Raw genomic sequence first — 22,338 nt, 5'->3', positions numbered from 1 at the left:
TCTATCTTAGACCTCCAACTATGCAGGGAAAAGGTAGGTCAACAGTTAGCTGAGGGACCAAAGAAAACCCACGGTGCTGTAAGCAGCGTTACTGCAAGTCAAAAGGTGGCATGCTTCCTTCCTTGTCAGTACTGATCCAACTCAACATTATATGACACTATCACTCAAAGTTACCCTATTAAGACAGTGGTTGACCTTACTGCACATGACAGCCAACATCTCTTCTCTAAAAGATATTGGCCCTGATGTCCTAGTCAAATTCCAACATGAATAGTTACTTTCTGCCAACTTATGTCCCCACATAGCAGTTTCACTTGTATAAGTTGCTCTTCCTGCCCTATACAGTGCTATAGTGTTGCTGCATGCGATTAATAGCTGCTTATTACCACCCAGAGGTGGTTGCAGCTATTTTTATATCTAGTTTGCAATGCTGTTTGGGATCCTTTCATAATAAAGGTGCTTGAGAAAGGCAAGACATTTAAATTTAACTTTAAATGGTTAGATTAGTAGAAGACATTTGATTTAAATTTCTTCACTCTGTAGGACTTACAGTTCCTGCACTCCAGTATATGAAACCCATTGCTACAAGAGGACAGAGGTATCAATTCTTCTAACACTGCAAACTGCTACCTATTCTAAAAAGAGAGAGAGTTATAATAGGAAGCTGTCTAAGCTAGGTTTAAACTTGATCCTGATAACAAGACATTAATACAGGTGTAGACAGGAGCTTGATGAATAGTAACATGTATGCCCTCATAATCGGAGCAATAAAGATACTATTAGTAATGTTCCATCAACTGAGTGGCTTTTAAAAAAATAGGCAAGACATTACTTCTGTGTTGAATAAGCAAATGCTTTAAAATCAGGTTTGTTGGACATAAGCAGGGAAATCCCAAACAGTTTCCATACACTTAAGATTTTCACATAAGATGTTTTAAATAGATGTATCCTGTAGACCTAAGTTGTATTTACAAGCCATGCATTAACCATTCTTCCAGATACTACTTGGTACAGGACTCTCTAAGCAACAGTGCTCTGTGCCAGCACAGTAAGGTAAACACTTCAAGCAGAACAGGCCAAGCTACTTTAAAAGTAGCTGAAGACACAAGGTGGATGAGGTAATATCTTTTCATGGACCAGCTTCTGCTGAAGAGAAACTTTTGAGCTTAGAGAGAAGCTTTCAATCTTACACAGAACTGTGCAAGCTCAAAAGCTTCTCTCTATCACCAACAGAAGCTGGTCCATAAAAAGATACATTACCTCATCCACCTTGTGTCTCTAACATCCTGGGGCCAACATAGAAAGCAGCTAGTGAGTAAGTTTTATACAGCTCTTTAGTTTGGACATTGTCATTTAGCATCTCCTTTTCCAAAAAGAGGGAAACTTAAACGATGTTTAAACCTCAATATTTCATATTGAGGTTTTACAGATATTTACCATATGGACTATGGAACTGTACTATTTAGTCAAGTTCAGTAGGCTTTTATGAAATTTAGCCAATAGGCTCAAACAGATTTGAGACTAATTTCACATGCACATTCCAACAGTTGGATGCATAAGTCTGTCTCTCGCTCTCAAGATTCTGGATCACCTAGTGTAATAGTCCTAATGAGCATCATGACCATGTACAATTGACTCAAGACACTTAATACTGATGACTCTGTCCAGAGGGAAATAGCTTCCTTTTACTACAGTTTCAACTTAAAATGTTAACTGGATATTCAGTATTTGTATGTTACAATTCTTGAAGTGAGGATATAAAACTGCTATGCCTTAATCTCTCAGTGGCTAAATTTGAGACTTCCCAATAAAGTGTTAATGCAAGTTATCCTAACACTTTGTATCAGGAGCTTTGAAACGCTAGCACTTAGGTTCTCACAACCAGAGGTACAGTAACTGGCATGAAGAGCAGTTTATGTAATACAATATCTTCAGACTTATTTCTTGGCATCAGTTATCTTTGGGCTGTTTGAATAGCAGGTAGGTGTGGTAACTCTTCTGAAGTGAAGCTTCTGCAAAGAAGCTGATTTGCTATGGCTTGCTTCTTCCCAAAATATGGATTGTTTCTAGGACTCATGATTAATCAAAGACTTTGATAGCAGTGCCTGAAGTTTAGTCTTGCAGACTGACAAGCCATACTTTAAATTTTTCTCTTTTCCATCTGCAAGTTGCTCTTGCTCAAAGGATAAAATTATCTTTTCTTCCACTAAATCAGGTTGGGGCCAAGACATCCTGTTAAGAGGTGCACGAACTTTTCTAATCAGCAATCATGGAACAAACATGGCAACAGAACAGAGGAACTATGTACAATCTTTAACAGGTAAGATTATTTCAATAGACGTGGTATTCTAGTCACATTTACTCATACACTGTTTGAAATGGACACTGCCCAGCCTTCCCTAAGTTTTACTTCTCTAGAGAGTTTATCAAAGTTTCCATCCAGTTAGTAAGCTAGAAGTTAAGAAAACTACTTACTCAATCCAGCATTGAATATGAAGGCCTTTTCATCATGAAAAAGCTACATTTAAGAAAGTTTTTGTCAGTCGGCAATTTCAAGACTTGCATTGATTGTACCAGTGTTGCTGAAAAGTGGTTTCATGCAACACTGCCGCTGAGCATCACAAAGAGGTAGTCAAACAAGCTTCTAGTGTTTTGATGAAAAAACTAAAAACCAACTTGATCAATATTAGTTCTTCAGATATTGAAAGCAAACAGCAGAGGAAGCAAGTTTTCAAGGAGCTAATGCCCAATGTTCACTCTCAGAAGGATTATAAATAGTACCCCATCACTGTACAAGCACATGAAATGAAAAGCCTGCTATATCCAGCATTAAACTCAGAAATGTTATTGTGAATGGCAATGCAATTACTCCCTTTTTAACCAGAACTAGAGAGAGTGCATCTTAGAAAATTCACAAGTCATTTGGGTTGAGCAGTAGGTGCCGTTTTTGCAGCCTGGGTAAGCTACTTGACCATAGGTCTCTAAAGACAATGTGCCAGGACACATTTCCTCAAAGATCTCAAACAGGCTAGATTCATAGAATACTTAAAGCAAAGGAGTAATCCAGCTCTTTCAGGTTTCAGAGTAGCAGCTGTGTTAGTCTGTATTTGCAAAAAGAGAAAGGAGTACTTGTGGCACCTTAGAGACTAACAAATTTATTAGAGCATAAGCTACAGCTCACTGTAGCTCACAAAAGCTTATGCTCTAATAAATTTGTTAGTCTCTAAGGTGCCACAAGTACTCCTTTTCTTCTGGCTCTTTCAGACAGCTTTGTTCCACTCCACCCCCGCACTATTTTTAATTCCCTATCAAGAAAGGGAGTGAATCACCACACTTACCTTCCACATGATTAAAATGGAGAGGATGGGTTATTGATTTAAACTAACATTAAATTTGCAAGTCTGTTACAGAAAGAGTCTAAGCTTCATAATTAACGGAAAACTCTGTAGTCAGAATAGTATTGTGAATGATGAGATGTAACCTTTTCCCAAAGGGCCTTTTCATTAGTTGTTTCAAAGATATTCAAAGCATCACACACGACAAGCAGCAACTAACCTGACAGATCCAGTTCCTCAGTTGACACTAGGCTGGCTAGACTCCAAGTCTCACTGCGGGCTGCCAACACAAATTTGTGAGCTCTGATGAGCTTGTCCCCAACCTTTATCTTCAGATCACTGATAGACGAAAAAGCACACATGTATATACAAACATACCCCCTGTGCTTAGGCACTTATGGACTCTGCATCTGTCAAATATCTACAACGTAACGACATTTAAGCACCTAAATTTAGGCTGAATTGTTTACTATTAGGTAAAAGTCTCTTGCGTTAATATATTAAATGCCAAACAGTAGGTTCATTTTTTCAACTAGTTAAGAAAGATATTTTCAAGAGTAACCCAACTTATCACCACAAGGAAAATGCAAGCTAAGCCCTGTGATTAACGTTCATTAAAAATATATATAATTTTCAGAAAGCAGTTCATGCAGCACAGACCAAAATCAGTAATTTACAAGATGGGGAGTGTGGAGACCCACAAATCAGCCCAGAGACAGGCTCAGGAAAGATTATTGAAAGGACTATAAACACACATTTGACAGAACAGTCAACCTATATGAAAGAAAAATCCCAGAAATACCCCATTTCCAGTATAGCTGCTGTCAGGGAACACTGATCCCACAGAGCATTTTTTATTCAGGAACAGTGCACAGACTGATCATTTTTCTCCATCTAACATTATATAGTTAAGGTGTTATGTTCTTAAACATGTTTGATTATTTTTTCATCCACTTGTTCTTGCTAACAAAAGCTATATACTTTAACCTTCTCCACCACTACTCCCCACCCCACCCCAAAACAAACAAAACCTTACTTGGGAACTTAAATGCTTATTCCCAAAATAAACATTTCTTTTTGGATCTAACATTTGGACCACTACCCTATTCCTATTAAAAAAGGCATTGAAATCCTGAACACTCAAAGCAGAGCAGATCTAGGTTTCTTTTGTGCATCAGTACTTTCATACAAACCCTTCTGGCTATCACACTTGAATAAAATGCATACAATATACATGGCAAGATATAAACACTACTTTGCAAATTTGATTCTACTAGTTTCCCCACTTTTTTTTTTTAATAAAGACAAACATCACACATACAAAAAACACCTCTCCCCACCCCCCAAAAAAACTGCAAGGAATGCTCTTTCAGGATCACCCAAGTCTCAGATAAGAGAGGCTGTCTACAAAGTGCCAGCAAAGTGCACTGGAGGGATGTGATTTGTAAAGTGCTCTAACTGCCCCGTGTAAATCCTGTTGGCTCCCTCTAAAAAGTACTTTCACATTAATGGTCAAATTAGATACCATTTAGGGAGGGTCAGCAGGGTCAACGGGGGGGGGAAAAATGGGGGGGGGGAGATAAGAACAGTTAGAGCACACCACATTAGGGCGCTTTACAAATCACACTCCTTTTGCGTTGCTATGCCATGTAGACAAGCCTAAAGAGACGGTTGGTTTTAAGAACACTCTGTAAAAATAAAGCAGGTGTTATCTGAACAAAAATAAGAGACACCAGCATCAAACTTCTCACAGTAAGTTTCCCATTAAATTATCCTGAAGCATACCATGTTTTAAGAGAACTGGTTGATTAGATTTAGCTTTATCACCAAATTTGGCAGGGGGGGGGGGGGGGGAGAGACAGGCTGATACTATACTTAATTTTAGCCACAAAACAAAAAAAAAAAAAAAAAAAAAAAAACCACTAAATATGGATAGTCTGTCCCCCTTAGAGCTCAGAATCTGAAATAGCTGGTGAGGAAGAAATTTACAGTTTCATCAATATAGCTTCTATTTCCAAGATGCATTTCTTACCTATACTGCTCCTGCTCATAAAGCTCAGCTACAATGGTGAGAAGTCGACTGATGAAGGAGTCACTGGCATTCTCTTTGTTAGACTGGGCAGCCAACAGAGTACATCTCCTCTCTGTATCGGCTAGCTTCTTCTGCAGTTTTACGTACTCCTGGCGGAGAAGCATTAGGTGCTTCTCCAATTTGGCTACCTCCTCTGCAAAACAGAAGCATGCAGTTCAGTTGAAAGGCTGAACAAAAGCCTTGATACACTTTTTGGAAATTCTGTGGATATCATCCCCTCCCCCAATTTAGTATTTATATTTCAGCAAATCTGTTCCCCTTAATTTGCTCACTAGAATTATCTACCTGTAATCATCACTAAACTCATTTTTGTATGGCTGGTCAAGTGGAAGTTTACCAGTCATGCCCTGTTCCTTAGAGTGATGCTTACACCAGAGGTTCTCAAACTGTGGTCCACAGACCACTGCTCCATTCAGGTGGTCTGGGGATAGTTCCTTCTAAAGGTGCATGCCTGAGTGACTGTAAAGAAGAGAATGAAGGACTACCCACCTAATTAGTGGAACCACACAGGCGTGACTCCACTAATTAGGTGCCTGGACCCTGGAGAAGATGCACATGTAAGGTGAAGTGGTGGCCTTGGAGGGGGAAGACGGGAGAGGGCAGTGGGGTGAGGGAAATTTGGAACGTGCAGGGCTGTGGCAGCCAGAGAAAGAGGTGGCTTTCCCCAGCTCCAGAGCTGCGGCTGCCAGCCCTCCTTCCCAGCCACAGCTTGGGGGCTGCTGCGGCAGGGGAGAGGGCACATCCATTGCATTAGAAAGGTAAGACTACAAATATTAAAATATGAGTTGTGTGCTTTTATTTGTAGAACAAAAAAGTTAAGTGTTTTTTATATAGTGCTTTTATCCAAAGCACTTTACAATAGTTATCAAACAGTACAAACATTTGGAAAGATTAAGTGGACCACTGAGACCCTCACCAATTTTCAAGTGGTCCATGGGGAAAACAAAATTTTTGAGAACCACTGGCCTACACAGTGTTATACCAATTTAATGGTAATACCAGGGTGGATAAAATTCAATGCTTTTTTTTAAAATCCATTTTTATTTAAGTCAGATGTTTTTGATAAAATGCTTTTGGAGGAAGACACCTATCTAAAGATACATTATATAGCTCAAAGATAGCTCATCATGGAATAGGGATTATAAATTCTAATTCTAGAGTAGGAGACTCTATATTAATGTAATGTTTATAAGTTTTGTAAAGGAGTTCCAATAGTTCATGGATCAGGTACCTAATCTTATGGGGTTCCAGGAGCTTCTGTATGGATTTAGGTTAATCTTTCTATCTACCCAGTGGGACTCAATGCTCAGTCTAGAAGGTACCATCAGAGATGCTTAGTTTTGCAGTTTTCAAACGGTGGATGTGTGTCTCCAGAGATAACATGCTTGTTAGCAGCAAAAATGTTTTTAAAATAAACATACAGAGGTGAGAAATAAAAGACCTCAACCCTATTGTCCCTCTGCAAATTTGTGTACAGTCAGTCCCTGGCCTCTCTCTAAAAGTGCAAAGTTTCAAAAAGTTCAATGAATTGTTGGGGGTGGAATAGATCTGGACAAGGGGAAGAAGTCTGGAGATAAATGTGAGAAGGGAGGGACAGGCAGCAGAAACCAAAGTGCAACTGTTTGAGCAGCATATTCCAGAAATCTTGAGGTCTTTCTGAGTGTAGCCTTCATTGACTGGAGGAGATCTACCATACCTTTCTCTCATGAAAAGGAAAAAATCCATCATGGCAGCAGGCTATAAGAGACCCTCAGCTTGTGTCTCATCTATCTCCGAGTTGTGAAGAATATATATTAAGGTTATACCAACCAAAAAGAAAGCACTTTTATGTAGAAATCCATGATTAAATAGAGTCTTCCTGACTAGTGATTTAAATCAAATCCACCCTGGGTAACGCTTTCCAAACCAATAGTTAAATTGGTTAAACACTAATTAGATAAAATCTCCAAGCATCAACCAGCTTTAAAACAAAAAAACAAAAAAAAAACAAACAAAAAAAAACAAAAAAAAACAGGACACCACACACCTTTTACAGACAGAAAGCAAAAGCAGACATTTGAAATTTTTGAAAGTTGGATGCTCTGGGGAGCATTGGGGTTAGTACAAGCTCAGTTTGAGCACTTCTCCCCTACTGGGGATCAGTGGTTCAAACCTTCCCCTTATCCTCCCTAAAAACCAAAGATCTAGAGGTTTCTACTGCAGTCACCATGATCTGAGACTAAAAAGGCTCAACAATACCTCTCTTCAGGATTCCACAATCACGTTCAGGGAGTATTGCACAAAAACAGAAGTCACTAAAGGACGCATATATCCCACTTTAAAACTTCTCCAGTGTTACTATCACCTAATTGCCTAGGAACAGAAGGCTGAAATTTTGATCCCTGCCTGACAGCTATTACATTTAACTTAACAGAAGTCCCATCTCCCAGCCTGGCAAAATGGAGGAGTTAGATTGTGAATGTGCCTATATCCAGAAAGTTTCTACCCAAGGCCATTTTTTTGGCCGGAGCACTGACAGACATTATAAACCAAATATATTAAAAAACCCAATGAGAAACAATCCATCCCATACTGACAGGGGAAAGAGATTAGATGACAGAGGTCTTCTCTAATTATAGTTTAAGATGCTACAATAGCATTTCACTCAGACTAGTTTGCATGGACAAACATGTAGATATTGACACTTTCGTACAAATATTCTAAATAGCTTTTAACGAGTACCATGGCTTGAATGGTCCCCATGATCCTTGTCCTAAAGAGAACATTCCTTTTTAATGAATGAAAAGACAGGTGGGTTAATCGTTAATATGCTTGTTAACGAACCTGGGCCAATTTTAGGAAGTTTCCTTTGAACACATTAGTTCAGGGGTGGCCAATCTGAGGCTCTGGAGCCACATGCAACTCTTCAGAGGTTAATATGCGGCTCCTTGTACAAGCACAAACTCTGGGGCTGGAGTTACAGGCGCCAACTTTCTAGTGCATCTGGAGGTGCTCACTGCTCAACCCCTGGCTCTGCCTCAGGCCCTACCCCCACTCCACCCCTTCCCACCCCCTCACCTGAGCCTGCCATGCCCTTGATCCCCCACCCCACACAGAATCTCCTGCACACCACAAAACAGCTGATGGGGAGGCACTGATCAGCAGGGCTGCCGGCAGGCGGGAAAGCTGATGAGGGGCTGCTGATACACTCCTGGGGCTTTTGGCAATGTACATTGGTAAATTCTGGCTCCTTCTCAGGGTAGCCACCCTTGGGCTAGATGCTCTTATCTTTTCAACCTTACCTCTGCCTTATCAGCCACAGGCTCACATTACTTTCTCTCACTTGCCATGTGAAAGTTTAGTTAAGAGCATAGTTGGGTTTTTTTTTTTTAATATAAAGTCTAAAGAGCCTTCCTGTGTGTTTAATAGAGAGCCTTCCATGAGATAGTCTCATGTGACTTAAACCTAGAAGAGATGCAAGACTTAATGTTCTGTACAGTTGGGTAAATAGAGATAAGTGACTTGCCCAAAGTCACATAGCCAAGCACTAATGTGGGTTTTGTTTCCAGAGTTATCAGCTCCAATCACTAGACAAACTTCTCCAAGAATACAGATACAAAAAAAAAAAAATTTCCAAAAATGCCATTTTCTCCTCTAATATGTAGATATCTTACATGGAGAGCAGAAGTCGCTTAACAGAATGCATGGAAAGAACTCAAGAATGACGCCGACCCTTATACTATAGAGGATAATACAAGACTGTTTGCTCTACTTGGATTTGATTTTAACATGAGGAGGTGCACATGTTTACAGTGACAGGTTTGTTCTAGAAAGCACATCATGAGATATTCCAAGAAAAGGCTTGGATTTCCATTGCCCTGTTGCTCTGTGGTAAGGCAGTGCCTATCAGCAATGTTGGAGAGCTTTACAGATCTTATTTGCCTTAGCAAGGATGTATACTTAGTTTTGAAAGCAGATTTTGTGCATTGGCATTGCACAATTAAGCCATCACCCACAGAGAAATGCATGCTTTTTTTTTTTTTTTAAAAAAAAGCATAAATACATAGAACCATTTATCTAGCAGACCAAAGATTCCTACCAAACATACATCCGTTACTGTAGTACCTAAAAGAAAAGTATTTGTGGCACATTAGACATGAACAAATTTGAGCTCACTTCATCAGATGCATGCAGTGGAAAATACAGTGGGAGACTTTATATCCCCAGAGAACATCAAACAATGGGTGTTACCATACACAATGTAACAAGAGCGATCAGATAAAGTGAACTATTACCAGCATGAGAGAAAAAACCTTTTGAAGTGATAATCAAGGTGGGCCATTTCCAGCAGTTGACAAGAAAGTCTGAGGAACAGTAAGGGGGAAAAAATAAAATATGGGGAAATAGTTTTCCTTTGTCTAATGACACATCCACTCCCAGTCTTCATTCAAGCCTAATATATTGGTGTCCAGTTTGGAAATTAATTCCAATTCAGTAGTCTCGGAGTCTGTTTTTGAAGTTTTTTTATTGCAATATTGCAACTTTTAGGTCTCTAATCGAGTGACCAGAGAGACTGAAGTGTTCTCCAACTGATTTTTGAAGGTTACAATTCCTGATGTCAGATGTGTCCATTTATTCTTTTGCATAGAGAGACTGTCCAGTTTGGCCATTGTACATGGCAGAGGGCCATTGCTGGCACATATCTCATTGGTAGATGTGCAGGTGAACGAGCCTCTGATAGTACGGCTGATGCGATTAGGCCCCATGATGGTGTCCCCTGAATAAATATGTGGGCACGGTTGACAATGGGCTTTGTTGCAAGGATAGGTTCCTGAGTTAGTGTTTTTGTTGTGTGGTTGCTGGTGAATATTTGCAGGTTGTCTGTAAGCAAGGACTGGCCTCTCTCCCACGATCTGTGAGTGTGCTAATTTTCCACTCCCCCAGTGTTACTCACACCTTGTCAACTGTTTGAAATGGGCCATCCTGATTATCACTACAAAAGTTATTTTCCCTCCTGCTGATAATAGCCCACCGTAATTGATTTGTCTTGTTAGAGTTGGTCTGGCAACCCCCATCTGTATCTTCCTACTCTATTTTCCACTCCATGCATCTGATGAAATGGGTTTTAGCCCATGAAAGCTTATGCCCAAATAAATTTGTTACTCTTTAAGGTGCCGCAAGTACTCCTTGTTCTTTTTGCTCATACAGACTAACACAGCTACCACTCTGAAACCTGTTTCCAAATAAGGTACATGCATAACACTCCACCTTTCGAGGATATACAGTATATTTTCTGTTGCATAAATGCCAAAGAAACCAATATAAATGGATTTTAGTACTTCTACAAGCTTTAACATTCTTTAGAAGAGGGCAAGTCACACTCAAAGATACCAAATGTTTTCAGCCTAGAAGATTACAGGAATTCACTTTTACTCTGTCCCTTACAGCCAAGGGGCCATTGATCAGCACAAAGGTACAATTAGCATCAAGAGGAAGTGTGTTTTGGAAATACTGTTTCATCAATATCTGATTTATCACTACAAGCAGAGATCAAAAGAACTGAATTCTATTACGTAGTATTTAAACCTAGACAAATGGTAATTCAGCTGAACTTGAGACTCATGCAAGGCAGGGCCCTTAGGGCAAATCATCCCTCTATCTAGTTTGACTGCAGATAACTATCTCTAAATGATGTATTCTAACATTCAGTTTTGGCTTAGGGACCATTTGACTAATGCTGCTTTAAGAGTTCTTTAAATAGGACATAACCTTTCATCCAATAAGGCAATTGTTTACATCAATATTTTGCCATGAAGAGTAAAATGCAAACTACAGAGCAGGCTCATTGGGGGCACTGCCAAGTTTAGCTATGCCATTAGAACTAGGTAGAGTGAGATTTGTAGCTGTAACTAAAAAACATTAGCCTTCACTATCACTCGTTTTACAAAGTACAGCACAAGCTTAAGTGTCTGCTAGGTAACAAGCAGTATCTGGAGTGACCTTTCTTTAAAGAGGATCATAAATTGTTTTATTTTTAACAAGGAAAGCTCATTTCACAACACAGGCTGCAGCTACCTATGTTGCTGTACTTCGATATGTTAGCTATTTTACTTCATTAGTTACTTTCAGTGGATCTTCTTTTGTTTTGTTGAAGTAGATTGAACTGGAATGTATTAAGGTCTTTCCGAAAGCTGCAATTTATACGTACATCCTCAAGGATGCATCATTAAGAACAAGCTTGCCGCCCTTTTTGGATAATCTTTGTATGCAATTCATAAGCAAGCAGTTTGTGTGTTGTCAGAAACATGAATGTATTGGTCTCTTACTAGATGGAAATGGCAGACTTAATGCACAAAAGGCAGAAGTGTTCAATAGTATTTCAGGGAAAAAAAACCACTTTCAATTCCTCTAGTATCTCATGAGGATGCTGAGCAGCAGTTACTAAAAGTCAGCAGGCCCAGATAACTTGTGTCCAACAGTTTTAAAAGAGCTAGCGGAGGAGCTCATGGACAATTAATGTTGATTTTCAATAAGTTCCAGAAGACTGGAATAAAGCTGATGTGACAAATTTAAAAAGGGTAAAAAGGATTACTAACTTTTTTTTGGTATAAGAGGTTTAGCTGATAACGGTAATTGTATTACAGTAACACTGACTTTCACAAGGCATTTGGCTTGATACTGCAGGACAGTAGTTAAAAACTAAACATATAAAACTAACATGTAACGTGTGCCATAGATTAAAAGCTAGCTAACCGATAAGTCTCAAAATATACTTGTAAATGGGGAATCAAATGGGTGTTTCTAGTGGGGTCCTGCAACCATCAGTTCTTGGCCCTACACTATTTAAAGATTTTATTAATGACTTGGAGAAAAACAATTGCTGATAAAGTTTACAGATGACAAAAATGGGGCGAGTAGTAAATAAAGATGACAGATCTCTGTTCCAGAGCAATCAGAATTGCTTGGTAATTTGGGGACAACCCAACAATATGCATTTTAAATATGGCTAAATGTAAAGGGTATACATCTAGGGACAAAGAATGTAGACCATACTTATAGGATGAGGGACTTTAATCCTGGAAAGCAGTGACTGAAAAAGATCTCGGGGGCATGGCAGATAGTCAGCTGAACATGAACTTCTAGTGTGAGACTGCAGCCAAAAAGGGCTAATGGAATCCTTAGATGCATAAACGAGGGAATCTCAAGTAGGAATAGAGGTTATTTTCTCTCTGTATTTAGCACTGCAAACGCTGCTGGAATATGGTGTCCACATTCAAGAAGGGTGTTGATAAGAGATAAGGACATTGGTTTACAGGAGAGCCATGAGAATGATTCAAGGATTAGAAAACATGCCCTATAGTGATAAGCTAAATGGATTGGGCTCCTGGAGTCTAATAAAGGAGTGACTTTATTACAGTCTATAAATAGGTAGATGGGAAAACAAATATTTGACATCGGTCTCTCTGCTAGACTGAAGAGAGTAACTGTCAAGCTTCAACTTCCAGCCATTGAACTTATTTTCCAGTCTGAATTAAGGCATACATTTTTTAACAGTGTAATTAGCCATTGCAACAACATACTAATGATCATGGTGCATTCTCTATCACTGACCATTTTTAAATCAAGATTGGATGCTTTTCTAAAAAAGATTTGTGCTAGGAATTATCTTGGGTAATTTTATGGCCTATGTTGTATAGGAGATCAGATCAGATTATCACAGCAGTCCCTTCTGGCTGTGGAATCGATTGACACTGACATGTCCATAGGCAACGAGACATATTGATTACTTAAAGCACAAGACAGCAGAATTAGGTAGGAAGCAATGTATATCAGTCATTTTAGGTCAGTTAAAAATAAGACTTGACATTACAATGTCTACAGTAGTAGTAGTAGACATTGTAGACTACATAGTAGACTACTAGTAGTCATGCTAGGAGCAAGAAAAGATTGAACTTGAAGTATTAAAAGGCAAGAATACAAACAAAAGTTCTTCAAATGTTTGACACCTCATAGCACGTATTCTATTTATAACGCCTCTCACCATGAGGTAAGTTTCAAAAAACAGCACACACAGTTTTTTCTTCATTTTACAAGTATGGCCTAAACTTTTATAAAGGGCACAGACAGACACAGAAGCCAGGAATCTCTTCACATCCTGTTTGACAGATCTCTCTGGTCTTGGGAAAGTCATTTATCCTATCTACCTCAAATTCATCACCTATAAATTGAAACACTTATTGACAAGCATGTCTCAACAAACTGACTAATAGATGTTTGCAGAACCACTTAGAGGAGGAGTGCTTAAGCATTAAGTTGCTACTATTACCTAAAAACACAGCCTCATGTCAAAACCAAACCACCTCAAACTAGTATGGTATATTTACAACAGGTGAAGACTTCTATATACAATAATCAAAACTTGTCGTCCTCCTCCTCCCCTACCTGAAGTTTCTTAAAATCAAACTCAAAGATAGATTGAGCTTGGATAAGTATCCAATACAAGAAGAGACTGCCATAACAGTTACTAGTGGCAGCTTTTGAAAGAAATCTGAGATTAGTAGGCCAAGCTAGAGACTGAAGGATGGAGATTGCCCCTTTTTTAGGTTCAAGGGCAACACATTTGTGAAAAAACCCACCCCCTTGCCAAGTCTGGCTGCCAAGAAAGATACCATTTCCTACGATGTTGTCCCTGAACTATACATGAGGGCCATCTTTCATATTGACTTCTGGCTGGTGGTCATAAGTGTCAATGCACTCCATCTCCCCCTAGCTGCTGATATATATATATTTTTTTTGCATCTTCTATTCTCTCACACACACACACACACCCCCCTCTGCAATCAGGAGACTAGGAGGGATGGGAAAAAGAGAAATCCCAGGATTTCCCTGACTATCACCAGGAGAGGGGAAACCCAACATTTGCTACTTCCTCTACCTCCCCCTTCCCAAACACACACACACCCAATCCTCCTCCCCTTTGAATAATTTAATTGGTACTTTCATACAGCTCAGGGCATCCCTCCACTCTGCATCAGCAGATGCATGAAATTAGTAAACTTGATACAGTCACTATAGTCCACAAGATTCTGAATAAAACCTGAAACTGACCAGAGTCTTTCTAGTCTCACTCAGCTTGGCAGACCACTCTACCTGTGGCTTATACTGGTTAAGTATTTTCACACCCCAAAAGAGGGTTTGGTTTTTGTTTTTAAACTGAAACCTTAAATTCTCATAAATCAACAGTTTAGATCTCCTCATTCACCAGGGACAAGTCAAGCCTTGACAGGCCACTATTATTTCCCATTGTTTGCTAAAATTCACCAGAATATTTGCACAGCAAAAGCTAGGCATTCACTTCTTATCTTGCAGGCATGGGTGTGTGCATCCTATATGTCTGTAGAAGTCAGCTACTACACATTCACGGGCATACACAGTATTAACTGTGTGAGTTGTATGGAGTAGTACACAGCTACTTTTAATATGAAAAGGAACCCCTGAATATCCAGCCACTAATAATAATGGCAATCTAGAAATATAAACTTCACAAAAATTTATCACAAAAATGCTACTTTGTTCCATGGTTAGACTGCCAATTTCCACCATATAGTTATTTCACTAGTAATTTTTCAGAAAGCAGAGTAGCATTCAAACGTTGACAGCGTCAACTCTGTACATGAATCTCATGACAGCTATACACTAGTACGAAAATTCTCCTGCATCTGATTTCCAGGATAGTTGTGGACACACTTCTATACAATTACGGTTAGTACCATTTTGCAGAAGCAGGACAGTCAAAGTCACAATAAGAAAGCAAGAAGAGTACTATTGAGTTGCACAGATACATTTAAGGACCTACAGAAAAACACTAGAGTTATGTGAACATTTTAATACTAACGTTGATATCGTGCGCATTTCTGGCCCTTTTGTTGAGATGTAACAAAGGATACTAGGATTCTTCGACTACTCCGAGTCTGGTGTTTGGTGCTTGAATAATTTAAGGAAGCTTCACTTTCAGATTCTGAATGATTCAATTGTTCAGGCTGTAGACATGGCAGGGAAAACTTGTTTAGAAAGCTTTACCTGGAACGTGTGAAGTCAGGACAATTTCTATTACTCTTTGGTTTAAAAAAAAAAAACTAATTGAATAAAAAAAGTTGACGTTTCAGCCAAATCTGAGTTGACCGTGTCCTTTTAAGTATGTCAAATACACAGCACACTAGTATTTAAGCACTAAGCCAGAAATTAAAGGGAAATTTCCAGTACAAGAGCTTCAAGTTACACTGTCAAAACCGAAGTTTAAGGAATGACTAGCTGTTACTACCACAGTAAGCAACAGAGCTTAGAGCAATAGAGCTGAACTGCAATTCAGACAGTGAGGGGGAAGGACCTAGTTGGTATCAGCCATAGAAGTAATTCCTTGGGAGAAGCAAGTAGGACCAAGAAATTCACTCCTGAGCATGGATGAGGTCAAGTCTCAGTCTGAGAACATTCTGTCAGGGAGAGGAAAAGTTTGGGCTGGTCAGCTACTCACCTAGCTCAAAAGCAGTCATTTCTGATAGAAAAGCAAGCAGTTTAATTTTCCAGATAAGTCACAGTAGCCTTACAAAAGTAGCTATAATTTGTCTACTTCTTGTTTCAGAACAATTTGATTGCAGGAGGAAGATTGTATCTTGGTTGAATAAAAATATTTTGAAAGTGTACAGAACACAAGCCACCCTGTTTTTGTATACCAATCTTTGAATCAGCAGAGGGCATTATTAAAGACCATAGGGACAAGCAAGCACAAAGCACATGGCACCATGTAACAAGAAATGGACTAATATATTTTCCAAAATTCATGGTAAGCTAAATATCAATAGTTTTCATGACAGATGAAGCTCTTTATGTCACAGGAAGTACAAGAAGTCTTGGATAAGGCCAGTTCTTTTGTGAGAACCAATTTTCAGGTAAGAGCAGAGCAGCCACGTACATGTAAAGGACAGAAACAATGTGTCCCTTGCCCACAAGGGTGATATCACTAAATTGGATCTCCTTGTATTGTCTTATGAAGCAAAGTTTTACCAGTGCTCCCATTTGCTAAACTGGATTTCAGAGACATTGGTAACTCTACAGCTTGCAGGAGGAAAGAGTGGCTTTAATCATGTATGAATTTATATCGCTCATGGAGTGGAAGACCTTCCCAAGGCAGGTTTCTTAGAGTAGCATCTGAAATGCTCACAGAAAGCTAGACTTTTTAGTATGCTCTCAGATGAAAGCACTGAAATCTGTAACTAAAACAAGAATCTGTGTACATCTGAGTAGGACTGGCAACCTTGTACTATTTGCGGATAGACTTGAAACTGAACTGACCATCAGTTACCTCTTGCCTCAAAACTCAGCTTTCTACACAAGGCTTGCTCTCATTTGCAATGCCATCCAGGTTCCCACTCCGCCATCCTTTGTACAGTACTCCTTCCTCCTAGCCCCATCTCCTCTTTATCCAGGATTTCTCCACCCTCATGTGCTAGTCCAACAGCAGCTGTAGAGTTGCACATCCTCATGATTCATCTAGCTCCCTCTGGTGGTGCTGGGTTCTATCAAAGGGGACAATACATTTCTTTGACAGAGCAGCCACAGAACCAAGTGCAAGTCTTGTCTACATTAGAAACATGGATTGTAGTGTCTCAATCAACTGGACTGCACCTTGAAATAATCTTTCATATGGATGCAATCAACTGAAGTTACCAATAACCTGTAGGGAAAAGTGTTGATCAGCTTCTGCTCAGATGACTATGTGCTAGCTGATAGCCCCCTCAGTCAACAAGCCTCCTTAAGTTGCCAGCTGAGTCTTGAAATGCTAGAAACCCACTGACAAACAATCAAGTACGAGGTGCTGCTCCAACAGAGTAACCCTAATGAGGCAAAGTGAGTCTCTTAATCTGGCCTGGTAGAGGGCACACTTAGGGTAATGGAGCCAGTCTGCCCCCTACCATCAGCCTGCACCATGGCCCTTGCTTTACCTTATTATAAACTGATTGCAATCCAATTGCAAATCACTGGCTTTGTGCTTTTGGGTCAAAGCTAAAGGGAATTCATTCATTCAGGGAGATCCTTTGAGGAGCAGGGCTCTCTCCTTACTAGCAAAAGCTAGTGAGTGCAGTCTCAGCCAACAATACATAGCGGGCTCACTGATCAAAAAACCTGAAGCACTGAAGAGGCATTTCAGAGCCTACTGGGGACATGGTATCATGGCAGCACTCAGTTGGTAAACTAAGGAACTGTATCTTGGACATCCACTTCACCTGACCCCACAAAAGGCAGCCCTACTGGGGACACAGGGGCATGCCTAACAAAGATCAAGGTTGGTAGGCTGGACACACTCAAAATCAATTACCTTCAGTTGGTGCAATAACAATTGCTTCAAAAAAAAAAAAAAACCACACTTGCCTACCATTTAAGTCACAAACCAAATTGGAAGTCTTCGCTGCCCATAGATAAAAGATAGGAATTTGTTCCCCAGTACTATTTTAAAACACCCGCATTTGTCTGAAAACAGTGCTTACTTTTCTAAAACAAACCTAAGTTTATCAAAACTGAAAAGTTAGCCAGAAGGATCTTTATTCCATTTACTTTGTGCACTTAACAGCCCTTTGTACTGAGTCAGTTTCCTGTGTATAAGAATACAGAAAGGGTCTCCCTTGCTGAAAACATGAGCAAAATCCCTAAATACCAACATAAGATCAGTAGAACCCTTACAAATATTTTTAAATAAAAATTTTCAGGCTACACTATTTAAAGGTGCTCTCAAAATGGATTTTATTAAAAGTTAAAATTCCAAAAGTATCAGGTTGTGTCTTTAAATACTAAAAGAACAAAACTGAATTTTTAAACTAGGCTCGCAAAAAAATTAACACTTGTGTTTTTAGAAATTGCAAAGCCTAACAAGGGCTAAATTTGAGGCTACTATACTGCCTCTTACAAGATTAGATTTTCTTCCAATAAAAATAAAATTGTGGATTGTTGTGGCTCTAAAAGATCATATCAAACTTCTCTTTCCACAGAAGGCCTGATAAGTGAGAGCACCACTCCACTAAGTTTTACTGAATTTGTTATAACCGCACACTTTTTGGTATAAATGATTCATCAGTGAGTTTGAAACTGGGTGCCTTTCACAGCAACATCTCACCTGTATCATGCCAGCAGCCACCACTTTAAATTATCTGAATCTTACATCCGTGGAAAGCTTCCCAACCAGAATCAACTGTGTTGATAATCACACACCCTGACTCAGGAAAGGAGAGATGAATGCAAACCCCAGTATCACTGCCACCTCCTCCAGAGACGGAGGGAAAGAAAGCCAGGAAACTGACAGGTTTCAGAGTAGCAGCCGTGTTAGTCTGTATTCGCAAAAAAGAAAAAGGAGTACTTGGGGCACCTTAGAGACTAACAAATTTATTTGAGCATAAGCTTTCGTGGGCTACAGCTCACTTCATCGGATGCATTTACTGACACTATCCTATATTCTCTCCTTCCTCGGAGAAGGAGCAAGGCAGGCAATGCTAGTTACCATCCAAGTGTCGGAGGAACAGACTAGGGAGAGGCACGCCACAGTTGCCCGACACAAAGAGCAAATGGAAATAAGATAGAGAAGGCGATTTAACCCCCTTAACAGCTCAAAGGAACAGTGAGGCAGACACCCAGCAGAGAGGTGTCTAATCCTAATCCCTTCCCACCCACCCCCCTCTTACTTTAGAAGTGACTTGACGGTCCCCAAGGCACGGGGGGGGGACAGGAATGGGGGGGAGGGACAGGGACGGACAGTCTCTTCCTCACTACCAGGCTCAGGGAAAGAGCAGCTCAGCCCCAATGAGGAGCTGGGACTGGCAAAGCACCGGCCAGACGTTTACGGGCCCCCCCCCCCCACTGCCTCCTTTAGAGACAGGAAGAGGAGCCCCCCTCCCTCCCGGCTGGCGAGATGCTCCCTCCACCCAGGGGAACGGGAAAGGGGAGGGGGACACCTGCTTGCTCCCTCCCCCCCCCCCGACACGGCTGGGGAAAGCGGCCCCCCTGCAGGCTGAGGAGAGACTTCGCCCCTCTGCGCTGAAGGGGACGGGGACAGGGACGCCCTCCCAGGCTGGCGAAGCCCACCGCAAGCGAGACGCCCGCTCCCGCTCGGGAGAAGCCGCCTCCTCTCCCCACGTTACGACCGGGAGCGAGCAGGGCACAGGCCAGTCGCGGGACAGGCGGCGGCAGCCCCAGGCCAGGGCTTCCGCCCCACCCCCCCCCCCCCGCGCCTACCTTCCGCCATGTTGGGTCCGGCCGCCTGCGCCTCTCGCGAGAGCCGCCCCGCAGGCCCCCTTGGCCAGGCACTCTCGCGAGAGTGACACCCGACCTCGCCCTTCCCAGCGCGAGCCGGGAGCCTACGTCTGGCGCCTGGAGGCCGCTGGGGCCGGGCAGCTCGCGGCCTGCCCCTTTATACAGCGGGCGCGGCAGCGTCGCCGGGGGACCGAAGGGAGCCTCCAGGGACACACCCCATCCCTATCCCCCGCCTCGGGCACTATCCCCATCCCGGGACACTCCCCATCCCCCTCCCCCGCCTCGGGCACTATCCCCATCCCCCTCCAGGGACACTCCCCATCCCTATCCCCCGCCTCGGGCACTATCCCCATCCCCCTCCCGGGACACTCCCCATCCCCATCCCCCGCCTCGGCACTATCCCCATCCCCCTCCAGGGACACTCCCCATCCCCATCCCCCGCCTCGGGCACTATCCCCATCCCCATCCCGGGACACTCCCCATCCCCATCCCCCGCCTCGGGCAATATCCCCATCCCCCTCCCGGGACACTCCCCATCCCCCTCCCCCGCCTCGGGCACTATCCCCATCCCCCTCCCGGGACACTCCCCATCCCCATCCCCCGCCTCGGGCACTATCCCCATCCCCCTCCAGGGACACTCCCCATCCCTATCCCCCGCCTCGGGCACTATCCCCATCCCCATCCCCCGCCTCGGGCACTATCCCCATCCCCCTCCCGGGACACTCCCCATCCCCATCCCCCGCCTCGGGCACTATCCCCATCCCCCTCCAGGGACACTCCCCATCCCCATCCCCCGCCTCGGGCACTATCCCCATCCCCCTCCCCCGCCTCGGGCACTATCCCCATCCCCCTCCAGGGACACTCCCCATCCCCATCCCCCGCCTCGGGCACTATCCCCATCCCCATCCCCCGCCTCGGGCACTATCCCCATCCCCCTCCAGGGACACTCCCCATCCCATCCCCCGCCCTCGGGCACTATCCCCATCCCCCTCCAGGGACACTCCCCATCCCCATCCCCCGCCTCGGGCACTATCCCCATCCCCATCCAGGACACTCCCCATCCCCATCCCCGCCTCGGGCACTATCCCCATCCCCCTCCCGGGACCATCCCCCTCCCCCGCCTCGGGCACTATCCCCATCCCCATCCAGGGACACTCCCCATCCCCATCCCCCGCCTCGGGCACTATCCCCATCCCCCTCCCGGGACACTCCCCATCCCTATCCCCCGCCTCGGGCACTATCCCCATCCCGGGACACTCCCCACCCCCCCGCCTCGGGCACTATCCCCATCCCCCTCCAGGGACACTCCCATCCCTATCCCCCGCCTCGGGCACTATCCCCATCCCCCTCCGGGACACTCCCCATCCCCATCCCCGCCTCGGGCACTATCCCCATCCCCCTCCAGGGACACTCCCCATCCCTATCCCCCGCCTCGGGCACTATCCCCATCCCCATCCCGGGACACTCCCCATCCCCATCCCCCGCCTCGGGCAATATCCCCATCCCCATCCCCGCCTCGGGCACTATCCCCATCCCCATCCAGGGACACTCCCCATCCCATCCCCCGCCTCGGGCACTATCCCCATCCCCCTCCCGGGACCATCCCCCTCCCCCGCCTCGGGCACTATCCCCATCCAGGGACACTCCCCATCCCCATCCCCCGCCTCGGGCACTATCCCCATCCCCCTCCCGGGACACTCCCCATCCCTATCCCCCGCCTCGGGCACTATCCCCATCCCCATCCCCCGCCTCGGGCACTATCCCCATCCCCATCCCGGGACACTCCCCATCCCCATCCCCCGCCTCGGGCACTATCCCCATCCCCCTCCCGGGACACTCCCCATCCCTATCCCCCGCCTCGGGCACTATCCCCATCCCCATCCCCCGCCTCGGGCACTATCCCCATCCCCATCCAGGGACACTCCCCATCCCCATCCCCCGCCTCGGGCACTATCCCCATCCCCCCTCCAGGAGACACTCCCCATCCCCCACCTCGGGCACTATCCCCATCCCCATCCCGGGACACTCCCCATCCCCATCCCCCGCCTCGGGCACTATCCCCATCCCCCGCCTCGGGCACTATCCCCATCCCCCTCCAGGGACACTCCCCATCCCCATCCCCCGCTCGGGCACTATCCCCATCCCGGGACACTCCCCATCCCCATCCCCCGCCTCGGGCACTATCCCCCACCCCCTCCAGGGACACTCCCCATCCCCATCCCCCGCCTCGGGCACTATCCCCATCCCCATCCCGGGACACTCCCCATCCCCATCCCCCGCCTCGGGCACTATCCCCATCCCCCTCCCGTGACCATCCCCCTATCCCCCGCCTCGGGCACTATCCCCATCCCTATCCCCCGCCTCGGGCACTATCCCCATCCCCATCCCCCGCCTCGGGCACTATCCCCATCCCCCTCCAGGGACACTCCCCATCCCCATCCCCCGCCTCGGGCACTATCCCCATCCCCCTCCCGGGACCATCCCCCTCCCCCGCCTCGGGCACTATCCCCATCCCCCTCCCGGGACCATCCCCCTCCCCCGCCTCGGGCACTATCCCCATCCCCATCCAGGGACACTCCCCATCCCCATCCCCCGCCTCGGGCACTATCCCCATCCCCCACCTCGGGCACTATCCCC

General features: G+C 44.1%; 1 protein-coding gene across 4 annotated transcripts in view; it reads right to left on the bottom strand.

Annotated features, from left to right (window-relative positions):
• ANKFY1 (ankyrin repeat and FYVE domain containing 1) overlaps positions 1–19,840 on the bottom strand; it is a 55,772-nt gene extending 35,932 nt beyond the window's left edge. For 3 of the 4 annotated variants that reach the window (XM_038375640.2, XM_043499622.1, XM_043499624.1), the window contains exons 1-3: positions 19,684–19,840; positions 5,368–5,560; positions 3,556–3,674 (exon numbers count right to left, since the gene is read on the bottom strand). In XM_038375640.2, the coding sequence (XP_038231568.1) occupies positions 3,556–3,674; positions 5,368–5,560; positions 19,684–19,693 (322 nt within the window). In that variant the 5' untranslated portion in view covers positions 19,694–19,840. Of the gene's footprint in view, positions 1–3,555; positions 3,675–5,367; positions 5,561–16,765; positions 16,956–19,683 lie in introns of those variants that run through there. The other variant, XM_043499623.1, reaches the window with a different exon arrangement.
• Between the last annotated feature and the right edge of the window lie 2,498 nt (positions 19,841–22,338).

The sequence above is a fragment of the Dermochelys coriacea genome, chromosome 17, assembly GCF_009764565.3.
Source record: "Dermochelys coriacea isolate rDerCor1 chromosome 17, rDerCor1.pri.v4, whole genome shotgun sequence".
In the NCBI taxonomy this organism is placed as follows: domain Eukaryota; kingdom Metazoa; phylum Chordata; order Testudines; family Dermochelyidae; genus Dermochelys; species Dermochelys coriacea.
This window is presented reverse-complemented; position numbering and strand designations above follow the sequence as displayed.